Source organism: Desmodus rotundus, chromosome 3, assembly GCF_022682495.2.
Source record: "Desmodus rotundus isolate HL8 chromosome 3, HLdesRot8A.1, whole genome shotgun sequence".
In the NCBI taxonomy this organism is placed as follows: domain Eukaryota; kingdom Metazoa; phylum Chordata; class Mammalia; order Chiroptera; family Phyllostomidae; genus Desmodus; species Desmodus rotundus.
In genome coordinates this window covers 149,143,318-149,155,858 of record NC_071389.1, presented here as the reverse complement: position 1 = coordinate 149,155,858, position 12,541 = coordinate 149,143,318, and the positions used below count along the sequence as shown (strand labels likewise).

Genomic DNA, 12,541 nt, shown 5'->3' with positions numbered 1-12,541 from the left:
CTATGCACCCCAATGTTCATAGCAGCACAATTTACAATAGCCAAGTGCTGGAAGCAACCTAAGTGCCCATCAGTAAATGAGTGGATCAAAAAAACTATGGTACATTTACACTTAGGAATACTGCACAGGAGAAAGAAAAAACTACCTCCTGTTCTTTGCAACAGCATGGATGGAACTGGAGAGCATTATGCTAAGTGAAATAAGCCAGGCATTGAAATACAAATACCATATGATCTCACCTATAAGTGGAACATAACTGGCAAAACAAATGAGCAAACAAAACCAAATATTTCTAAATAAAAACAAATTGACACTCACCAGAGGGGAGTGGAAGGGGAATAATGGGAGAAAGAAGTGGAAGGAACAAGAAAAGGAACAGGAATAGGGGACTCATGGACATGGACAATGGTTGGGGGGATTCACTTTGAGAGTAGGCGGGCACGTGGTAGGACATTCCAGTGGGGCAAAACCCAGGACAACTGTACCTGAACAACAATAAATACATAAATTATGTAATGGGAATGCATTGCTTTTTTTCCAACAATTAAAAAATAATGAATATGCTAAAATCTTCAACAAAATATGGGCAAACCACATCCATCAATACACTAAAAAGATCATACACCATGCTCAAGTGGGATTCATCCCAGGGATGCAAGGATGGTATAATACTCACAAATCAATAAACATAATACATCATATAAACAAAAGGAAAGACAAAAATCACATGATCGAACCAATAGAGGCAGAAAAAGCATTTGATAAGGTACAGCACCCATTTATCATAGAAACACTCAGCAAAGTGGGAATAGAGGAAGTATTTCTCAATGTGAGAAAGGTCATATACAAAAATCCTACAGCCAAAACCATACTTAATGGGCAAAAACTAAATCTTTACCACTAAGATCAGGAATAAAATAACAATAGGCTCTTTCACCAATTCTTTTCAATAGAGTATTGGAAGTTCTAGCCTTAGTGATCAGACAAGAACAAGAAATAAAAGACATCCAAATTGGAAAAGAGGAAGTAAAACTCACTGTTTGCAGAGAACATCATAGTGTACATAGAAAGCCCTATAGACTCCACCAAAAAACTACTCTACCCAATAAGTGAATTTGGCAAAGCAGCAGGATACAAAGTCAATATTCAGAAATCAAAGGCATTGTTGTACACTAACAATGAAACATCAGTAACAGAAATCAGGAAAAAGATCCCATTTCCTATACCAATGAGGAAAATAAAGTACCTAGTAATAAACTTAACCAAATAGGTAAAAAACCTGTACTCAGAAAACTACACAACTCTGAAGAAAGAAACTAAGGAAGACACAAATAATGGAAGCATATATCATGTTCATGGAATGGAAGAATTAACATCATCAAAATGTCTATACTTCCCAAATCAATTTATAGGTTCAATGCAATGCCTATTAAAATACCAATGACATGTTTTACAGATATAGAACTAACATTTCAAAAATTTATATGGAACAATAAATGACTCCAAATAACTGCAGCAATTTTGAGAAAGAAGAATAAAGCAGGAAGGATCACAATACCTGACATCAAACCATATTACAAGGCCATGGTAATCAAAACTGTCTGGTACTGGAATAAGAACAGACACATAGACCAATGGAACAGAATAGAGAGCCCAGAAATAAACCCAAGTCTCTATGGTCAATTAATATTTGATAAAGAAGGCCAAAGCATGAAATGGAGTAAAAATAGTCAGCAAATGGTTGGGAGATCTGGACAACTACATGCAAAAGAAATGAAACTCAACAACCAACTTACGCCTTACACAAAAATAAACTCAAGGTGGATAAAATAGATAAATATAAGTGGCAACACCATAAAAGCCCTAGAGGAGAACATAGGCGGGAAAATCTCAGATATTCCATGAAGCAATATGTTTACCGATATGTTCCCTAGAGTAAGGGAAATTAAAAAAATATAGGCAAATGGTACCTCATCAAAATAAAAAGCTTCTGCACAGCTAAAGACAACATCAGCAAAGTGAAAAAGGAACCACTGTGTGGGAATATATATTTGCCAATGATACCTTGGAAAAGGGTTTGATATCCAAAATATATAACAAGCTCACACAACCATACTCCAGGAAGACAAAAAATCCAATTTAAAAATAGAGCAAAGGGCCTGAACAGACACTCTCCAAGGAGGACATACAAAGAGCCCAGAGACATATGAAAGGATGCTCAGCATCACTAGCCATCAGAGACATGCAAATAAAACCACAATGAGATACCACTTCACACAGGTGAGAATGGCCATCATTAACAATTCAACAAACAACAAGGGCTAGAGAGGTTGTGAAAAGGGAACCCCTAGTGCACTGTTGATGAGAATGTAGACTGGTACAGCCATTATGGAAAACAGTTTGGAATTTCCTCAGAGAACTAAAAATGGACCTGCCTTTTGACCCAGCAATTCCACTGCTGGGAATATACCTTAAGAACCCTGAAACACCAATTCAAAAGAACCTATGCACCCCAATGTTCATAGCATCACAATTTACAATAGCCAAGTGTTGGAAGCAACCTAAGTACCCATCAGTGAATTAATGGATAAAAAAAAAAACTGTGGTACATTTATACAATGGAATACTACACAGCAGAAAGAAAGAAGGAGCTCCTACCCTTCAGGAGAGCATGGATGGATCTGGAGAGCATTATGCTAACTGAAATAAGCCAGGTGGTGAAAGACAAATACCATATAATCTCAGCTATAAGTGGAACCTAATCAACAAAAGAAACAAGCAAAAAACATATATGAGGAGACACTGAATTAAAGAAGAAACTGACAGTAACTAGAGGGTGGGGGAAGAGGATAATGGAAGGAAAAGGGGGAAGGATTATCAAGTAACATGTAGGAAGGATACATGGACAAAGTTAAAGGGGGGTAGGATTGAGGGTGGGATGTGGGCATGCGTGGGGGTGGGGGAGTTGTGGGGCAAAATGGAAACAACTGTACTTGAACAACAATCAAAAAATAATGAATATATTGACAAATGAACTATTCTCTGACTTCTTCTCCATGCAGCTTTTTATGCTTTATATGAATTATGAGGTGTGTCTATCTCATTGCTTATGTATCTCTTAACTTTCAAAGAGTTACATTTAGATTCACTATTTAATTGTGTATATGTGATATTAGTAAATTAAAAAATAGAATTGGTACTGCAAAAGCAGAGGAACATAACTGTCCCCATTCCCTTAATCACAGCTCATAACTCAACAAGTGACAGAAAAATTTCTTAGAGAAACTTGTTGTCTTTCACAAGAGTGGGCAATTTTATCCCCTAAATAATATTTTTAGTCTTTTTTTTTCAATTTTTAATTCAACTTTGTTTTAAGGGGTTTCAAAATTCTGTGACAGGTTTTGCTCAAGTTGTTTCCATTAAAAAGTACTGATTTTAAACACTAAAAACTTAAAAACTGCCACACCACACACACACACAAACCAAATGGCCCACAAAACATTCCCCTTTCCTTCTGAAGGTTTTACAGTGCACTGTCATCATTAACCAGTCCTTTACTACTAAAAGTAAGTGGCCAATTGAGACAAACAGTTCTGAGACCATTCTTCCACCACTGATTAAGACTGGAGTGGCAGGTGTTGGGGATAATATTCATTTAGCCTTCTGAGCTTTCTGGGCAGACTTGGTGACTTTGCCAGCTCCAGCTGCCTTCTTCTCCACTGCTTTGATGACACCAACAGCAACTGTCTGTCTCATGTCACAAACAGCAAAGCAGCCCAGAGGAGGATAGTCAGAGAAGCTCTCAATGCATGTGGGCTTTCCAGGAACCATATCTACAATTGCGGCATCACCAGATTTCAAAAACTTTGGGCCATCTTCCAGCTTCTTCCCATAGTGACAATCTTCCCCTTCAGTTCAGCAAATTTGCAAGCAATGTCAGCTGTGTGACAATCCAGCACAGGTGCATATCCAGCACTGATTTGGCCTGGATGGTTGAGGATAATCACCTGAGCTGTGAAAACAGTATCTTCCATTGGTGGGTCATTTTTGCTGTCACCAGCCACATTGCCATGACAAACATCTTTGACAGACACATTCTTGACATTGAAGCCCACATTGTCCCCAGGAAGGGCTACACTCAAAGCTTCATGGTGCATTTCCAGACTTTCCTCAGGTGTAATGTTGACTGGAGCAAAGCTAACCACCGTGCCAGGTTGGAGAATGCCAGTCTCCGCTCGGCCCACAGGGACAGTACCAATGCCACCAATTTTCTAGACTTCCTGGAGAAGCAGATGCAGGGGCTTGTCAGTTGAACGAGTTGATGGCAGGATGCAACCCAGAGCTTCAGGCAGCATGGTTCCACTGTCACTGCCATCTTTACGGGTGACTTTCCATCCCTTGAGCCAAGTCACGTTAGCATCTGGCTCCAGCATGTTGTCAGCCTTCCAACCAGAAATTGGCACAAGTGCTACTATGTCAGCGTTGTAGTCAATTTTCTTAATGTAGGTGCTGACTTCTTTAACAATTTCCTCATATCTCTTCTGGCTGTAGGCCAGCTCAGTGGAATCCATTTTGTTAACACCAACAATCAGCTGTTTCACACCCAGTGTGTAAGCCAGAAGGGCATGCTCACGGGTCTGCCCATTCTTGAAGATACCTGCTTCAAACTCACCTACACCAGCAGCAACACTCAGGACAGCATAATCAGCCTGAGATGTCCCTGTAATCATGTTCTCCATAAAAAGTCTCTGTGTCCCAGGACATCAATGATACTTGCTGGCTTCAAATTCCCACAGGAAGATATCAATGGTGATACCACACTCACATTCAGCTTTCCCTTTATCCAAGACCCAGGCACACTTGAAGGAGCCCTTCCCCATCTCAGCAGCCTCCTTCTCAAATTTTTCAATGGTTCTTTTGTCAGTCTCACTGCATTTGTAGATCAGATGGCCAGTAGTGGTAGACTTGCCAGAATCTGTGTGTCCAATAACCACAATGTTGATGTGAGTCTTTTCCTTTCCCATTTTGGCTTTGATTTAGTGGTGGTTTCAGTGACCTGTGTTCTGGCAGCAAACCCGCTGCAAAAAAAAAAAGCTAAAGTCTTGACTTTATGCTACCCTTTTAGTTTCATGTGCTTTCACCACTTTGATTGTGACACTTTATCTCCCATCTCCATATGGACATTTAACCCAGTTCCCTGTAACCCATAATTCAACAATTGGCTCCACCTCTACATCCACTATTCTTTGCTTTCCTAGCAGCCATATATCATAGATGGGAATTTCCATCTTCGTTTCTGATAAATGTATAACTCTGATACCTTGGGATTGCCCAAATTTTAACCTTTACTCTTGGCTATGTAGTCAAAAGAATATTTATGAGGTTTTATCCAGTATGTTATTCTTGTTTAATGTAATTACCTAGACTACTAAAGTGCTATTATCTTTTGTCTCTATTGTTCTTTGTATCATTACATTATGCTAGCATTCATCCTATTCAATATCTCATCATAAAATTTCAATTCTTACTTGAAATTTTGTAGTATAATGCTTTATGCACATGTGAGTACAGTAATCAGTAGTATTATGAACTGGTAGTAGTAGTCTACCAGTTTATGGAAGACTAAATAATGGTTTTTATTATATCATAAAACTTAATTATGTGGGATTATATTTATCTACAAATGAAAGTATGAGAAGTATAGTTTCATTTTTTTTTAATTGAAACAAATCTCCTACAAGAAGTTGAGTAAAAACCAAAGGAAACAAACAAGTCACTTAAGATTCAATGTAAGCAAATCAAAAGAGGACTGAAAAACATAAGGTAACTGAAATATAAATTATTAAATGGTAAACAAATATAAACTTCAATGGAAATGTTCAGCAGCCATTTATCTTTTATTTTAACTTCATTTATTGACTGCTAGTTTATTTTACTTAAGAAGGATGCAATTTTTTTCATCGAGTCATTGAAGGCTTTCTTTACTTGCTTATTTCTCAGTGTATAAATAAAAGGGTTTAACATAGGTGAAACAGAAGAAATAAGCAGTGAAACCACTTTATTAATAGTCACCTTTTCCTTTGCTGTAGGATTCATATAGATGAACATGCATGCACCATAGGTGATGGAAACTACAATCATATGTGAAGAACAGGTGGAAAAGGCCTTTTTTCTTTGCTCGGCAAATGGAAATCCTAAAATTGTCTTAATAATGTAACTATAGGATAAAACTATACACATAAGAGTCAAAGTGAAGGCCAGCATAGCACAGATTAAAAGAGTTTGTTCCATGAACCATGTGTCTGAACATGATATCTTCAGAAGAGGAACAGCATCACAGAGAAAATGATCAATGACATTCAAATCACAGAATTTCAGAGTTAGCCCCAGACTAAGTGGGGAGGATATGCCCAACAATGCAGCCAACCAACAGGAAAAAGTGAGTCTCCTGCACACTTTGCTGCTCATGATGGTCACATAATGCAGGGGCTTGCAGATGGCCACATAGCGGTCATAGGACATGGCAGTCAGAAGGAAAAATTCTGTTACTGCGAAGAGGTCGGTAAAAAACACTTGGATGACACAAGCATTGTAGGTAATGACCTTGTCACCTGTTGCTATGTTATACAAGTATCTGGGAATACAGGCAGATGTGAATGAGATCTCCAAGAAGGAGAAATTTTGTAAAAAAATGTACATGGGTGTTTTAAGGTGGGGATCCACAGAGGTGAGTGTGATGATGGTCAGGTTTCCAGTGACACTCAGCATGTAGGTGAAAAGTAGAAAGACAAAAATCAGAGCTTGCACCTGGGGGTCTTCTGTCAGTCCCAGCAGAATGAACGCTGTTACCGTATAGTTTTTCATCACTGATTACTTTGTCCAGTCTGTATGCCCAATAATGAAGACAGATTAATATATAGATCACATATCTGTATAAAATGTAACTTTAATTTAATGTAGTCAGCTGTAGTAACCTTTATCATATTTCATATTATATTTGTTTATTCATGTTATTCATGTTATATTTTGAATCATGCTAAGGATATTGAATTTATTTGCTAATGTGGTGTGATATTTGCACTCACTCTTTGGACTCTTGCCAAAACTTGGAGTCTCTGCTCTAGCTTTATACTAAGATATTTTCCTTTTGTTCAAATCTTCAAAATAGTCTTCATTCGACATTTTTAGTATAAAAAGTCCACAGTGTAGACAGAGACATACAACACTGAACTTCCATAACAATCAATGGTACAGTCAAATATCACATGTCCAGAACACAATTTAGATGAACTGAAATTATAAAATAAAATTAATTCCAACTACTGAAAAATTAAAGTATTAAGGATCCCTGAAATATTCTTAAGCCTAATGAGATTTCACTGGACTCGAGTCATTTTGCAGTGAGGAGTTCACAATCTGACCCCATTATCTTGGGAGCCGTGAGTGGCTGCATCAGACACTCAGACAATAAATGGTGACTAATTTTTGATGTGAAAACTCCCCTTAATTTTGGCTCTAAAGTCATCGGGCTTGTGAAATGCATCCTTCTCATTGTCCCCTGCCCACACGCACATTGTAAACAAACTGTTGTTTATGGTACAGTTTGTGTTACCATCCCCTGTTCAAACAAGCTCAGTTTTTCTGGCACCAAAGCAAATTTGGATTTGGTTCACATAAGAAGAGACACCCTAGGAGGAGGGTCCAAAGGTACCCTCGTCTTTTGCCTGAGGAGATGTAATTACTGTGCAGAAGTAATGGGGTCTGTGCTTGGGCACAGAGGGGCTTTCAGAGGATCCATGGGAAAGATCAGTTACAAGATGACAAGTGGGGAGAAGTGCAAGGAGAGAAGGAAATAGTCTGACTGGCTATCTGTCCTGCACCCTTGATTCAGTGGAGATGGTGGGAGGGAATGGAAGACAGGCTGAGGGTGGGATGTGGGACAAAGGATGGAAAAGAAAAGGCAGACAACTAATGCATTTATAACAATATAAATCAAAGACTTAAAGGAGATTAAAGGCCAATCAGAACAATTTGGCATCTTTAATTCTTAGGCAGATCAAAGTTCCCTCCAAACCTAATTTGATGTGTTATTACTAAAAGCAGAGACCAGTATGGTACAGTGTTACTGCAGAGGAATTAAAGGAAGATCCTTAGGGCTGCTTCACCCACATTCATTTTATGAATGGCTACCTCCCCTACCTCCAAATGCTTTAGGGAGGTATTGCTACCATTACATGGTTCCTTATTAAGTTTGAAAAGTGCCCGAATGTTTGGGCACCAGAAAGACACCCCAACAACATGTGTCTTAAACTGCAACTTCAGGTTAATATGACTAAAGCAGTTACATTGTGAGAAGTGCTGAAGGTATGTGATGTCTTTCCCGGTACAGAGGTGGCCTTGGTTCTTCACCAGATGCTATAGCCACCATCTGTGCCACCCATGAAGAAGTTCCCCTTCCAATGAGTTATGAGGACATTGGCTCCCTGCATGACTGCGAGCTGAGCAGCATTGGGAGGGCATCCTGGGGGTGAAGGAGGAATGTTGCCAGCAGTAGCCCCAGCTCCAAACCTGGCACCTGAGATTTTTTCCTTCTGTTATAAGTGTTTTTTCTCCTTTGAGCTATGCTAAGACTTATACACAAGATAGCATATATCTTCCCTCCCTTGTCTTCCTCCTACATTTCTCTATCAATGTGTAAGCTATTATGCAGGATATACTATATTAAACACAATTTTCTTGCATTCGCATTTATGAAATACTTTGATAAATTAACAAGAATTACACACATGATTTTTGTTATCTTTTTGCCTGTTTTGATTCTTTGGACTTATTATTTGCTCTTCACTTCTAAGATACGTTCTCATTGTTCTCTCCACAGTTCTTACAATTTTAAATAACACCTATCACTTACTATATACTAAATTTCTCTTTCTAGTAATCGATCATTTCTGACTTACATGTGAAATTAACTACCAAACATATCTACTTATAAATTGAACCTCCTCCCCAACATATCTGCTTGCACAAATCACAGGCATGTCCATTGCAATGTGCTTGAAACAGAAGTCATGACCCTCCACGTGGTGTGCCATCTCCCCTCCTGTCCTGTGCACTCACAGTTTCCACCTCTGAACCAGGCATTCTATGCCAGTTTTTACGGTGAGCAAGTCTCTTTTATACCCTTTCCCACATTCCCTGATTTAATTGAGCAAACCTAATCAACGATTTTCATTTGAAGCACTGTTTCCCCTAGGAAGTTTTCTGCAATTCCGATGACTATCCTAGCCTATACCCCCTCTCCTGTGCCCCATAACAATCAAGACTTGCCACAATGATAAGGTTTAGCCAAGGACTATCTTTGTTGGGATCATGTTTTTCTCACTGTGACAGCAACAATAACACATTTCCACATACATTGTCAATGTCTAAAAATATTTTCTGAATATATTTAAGGGAGAATCCCCCAAACTGAAATAATCTTTTGGAGGGCAGTCCCCTTGTACTACAGACTTCCCCTGCTAGGTGATTGTTGTAGGAACCCATCTGTATCAGTGTACCAGCTGCCGTTGTTATGAAAGGCTGCATTTGGCTTCAGTGAATGACTGAAGACCCTTTCAACATGTCTGCCCATTTCACTATGGGTGATTTACGAGTGCACCTGCCCACACCTTGCTGAGTGTTCAGCAGTTTTTGACCATAAACACCATGACCCCATGCCCTACCCTCCCTATTCACCCAATCTTGTCCAAGCAACATTTTTTTGTTTCCCCTGGCTAAAAAACTCCTCAAAAGGAAAGGTTTGCCACTGTGGAAGAAGCGAAACAAAAAATGGCAGAAACACTAAAAGCCATCACAATCAAGGAGTTCAAAACTGTTTTGAGCAGTGGAAAATGTCTCAATAGGTGTATCGCATCAAATGGAGAGTAAAATGAAGGGGACTAAGGTTTGAACATGTAAGAATAAATATACATTTTTAATAAATAAATTCTAGTTTGGGGGGTTCCCCCTTGTACATCTCAAATTTACCAAGCACACACACAGTGATCTCTTCATATTTTGACTTAAATTCATAATGCTTTCATACTGAATATGCTTATTAAATTTTCTAAATCTCTGAATCTATAACTAGAAAATTTTGTGGGTTTTTGCTCTTTTTTAAGAAGAGCTATTTTTATTAAGTCACTTTGTGAAATGGTCTTTACAATTGTGACATAAATTATAGTTGCCTTCTTTCCTTGGTCTTTGAAAAAAGTTATTGAATTTTTTATTCATAGTGTGTTTCCACCCTCATTGTTATCCATTAATGCTATGGTAAATCCAGAGGTCAGGGGTGATTGATGCTGAGTTTATGTGAAAAGCTGCCCCACAGTAATTTTTCTCATGCATCAGAATTAATTACATGGGACAGGCTTGAATATTTTTTAGCTTTCAATCAGTGTTTCAATGCTTCTAATCCTATATCAATGTATGAAGAAAACTCCTTTCAAAACCACAATTTATTTGTAAGAAGTTACTTTTCATTGTTTTTTATTGTATTTTATTCATGCTGAGGTAAGTGTAGAGCCACACCTTATGATTTGCCTAATTTATACAGTTACATCCACAGAGTAGTAGTCATCTACCTGGGAAAGAAGTGCTGACATGCAGTCATGGTTTGCCTGAAAAGGAGACCCCTACTAGGGAATTCTGGCACATATTCAATGTATGTATTAGATTAAATTCAGAAGTAGTGAAGAGTGATTTCCACAGTCTACTGACTTTTCTGTCATCCTTTCTCCTTGTCTTTCAGGCCACTCATGCATCACTATGTAACCTTACTCAGCTCAACATGCTATGGGCATTATTTGATGTTCAAAGATTTTTTTCTCACAAAGTATTACAAAACAGAATTCAATAAATTACTTGACAATGACTTATAACCAAGTGACTTCTGTTTTTATTTCAATAACTCTCTGAAAAGAGGCAGAGACTTCAAATGAGTGATGTTACTGCAGCCAATCTTTTTGGAGTGATGAAGAGATACACACACACACACACACACTCACACACACCAGGTGTTGTAATTTTACAATTTGAGGTCAATAAGATAGCTGATGTAATGTATGGATATTTCTTATATTAGGATTCCTATTTACATATCCACATATTTACTTTAAGTTATATCATATATTTTGAGGGCTTTATAAAATATGTTACAACTCATATATCTAATTTTAATGTGGGCAGGTGAAATCTTTTCTTCCTCAAAGATAACTATAGCCAAAGTTTCAAAAAGGGAAATATTAGTAATGTTGCCGAACTTGTTATACTTACTTTTCTGTCCGTCAATCATAATGTCCTTCAGTAGTTTAACAATAGTAATTCTTAAAGGCATGTAGTTGAAAGTGCTAGGTTCTGTTCATGCATCCACGTTCACACTGAGTTTCTCTGAACATGTAGAAAGTTCTCTGATATTGTGGTCTCCAACCAATTAGATTCATTTTTTCATGAAAGGGCTAAGAAATATTTTCTTATATATTTTAATTTTTAGGAGAGGAAAAGATCATCTTGAAGTAGAATGCCAGAACTCTCTTCCTCTCTTTTCTTTTGAAAGAGTTGGGATTTCAGTATCTCTAGACAGGCATGGAGGTTTGAACCATACCAATCCTGACTCATTTTTTGTTTGCTCTACTTAGAAATAAATGAATAAACAAAAAGTCCTTGGTGATTTACACTCAAGAGTCACTAATGAATCTTTCCAGTAATTTCCTTTGGTGCAACAAAATAACTAACAAAAGCTTCCTTGGCTCCAGGGTCCCTGGAGACAAGAGGACAACAAGTGTAGGGTTATTTAATTCATTTTCTTTTAATAGCTTTATTGAAGGAAAAAATAAAATAAACTGCACATACTGGAAGTGTACAATTTGATAGGTTTGGACATATAAACACCCCTGTGAGAACATTAACACCATCAAAAGAGTGAATGTGTCCATCGCCCCCCCCAAAAGTGTCCTTGCACATCTTTACAAACCCCTGCACCCTCCTTCTGCACGCCTCCATTCCTCAGGCTACCATGGACAAATTGTCTGTCTCTACAGTTTAGTTTGTTTTCTCATACAAGTTTCAGTAAATACAATAACGCAAGATTGTTTTTCCCCCCTCTGGGTTCTTACACTGAGTATGAATTTAACATTTATCCCTGTTTTTATGTGTGCCAATAATTCATCCCTTTATACTTTTGAATAGATTCCAGAGTTGATGGATCTATGAGGTCTTTCCAGTGTGCGACTGTGACAAATAATGCTCCTATGAACAGCTGTATCCTAGAGTTGTAGGGAAATATGCTTTCATTTCTCTTGGGTAAATATCTTGGACTAAAGAGGAATGGCTGGTTGATTTATAGGTTAGGTGTATGTGTAACTTTTTAAAATTTATTTTATTTTTTGACGTTCTATATTACTGTACATGTTTCAGGTGTACAACATAGTGGTTAGACAACCATATCCTTTACAAAGTGGTCTCCCTGGTATTTCAGGTACCCTCCTGCACCATACATAGTTAT

General features: G+C 38.0%; 1 protein-coding gene and 1 pseudogene across 1 annotated transcript; both read right to left on the bottom strand.

Moving 5' to 3' along the window:
• Positions 1-3,492: 3,492 nt before the first annotated feature.
• Positions 3,493-5,794, bottom strand: LOC112319167 (elongation factor 1-alpha 1 pseudogene; annotated as a pseudogene).
• A 92-nt stretch (positions 5,795-5,886) lies between these two features.
• Positions 5,887-11,607, bottom strand: LOC112319015 (olfactory receptor 6C68). The gene is made up of 2 exons (XM_024576230.3): positions 11,314-11,607; positions 5,887-6,884 (listed from the first exon to the last, which is right to left on the bottom strand). Exon 2 carries the CDS (start codon positions 6,862-6,864, stop codon positions 5,923-5,925), a length of 942 nt encoding a protein of 313 aa, XP_024431998.2. The 5' UTR covers positions 6,865-6,884; positions 11,314-11,607; the 3' UTR covers positions 5,887-5,922.
• Positions 11,608-12,541: the final 934 nt, after the last annotated feature.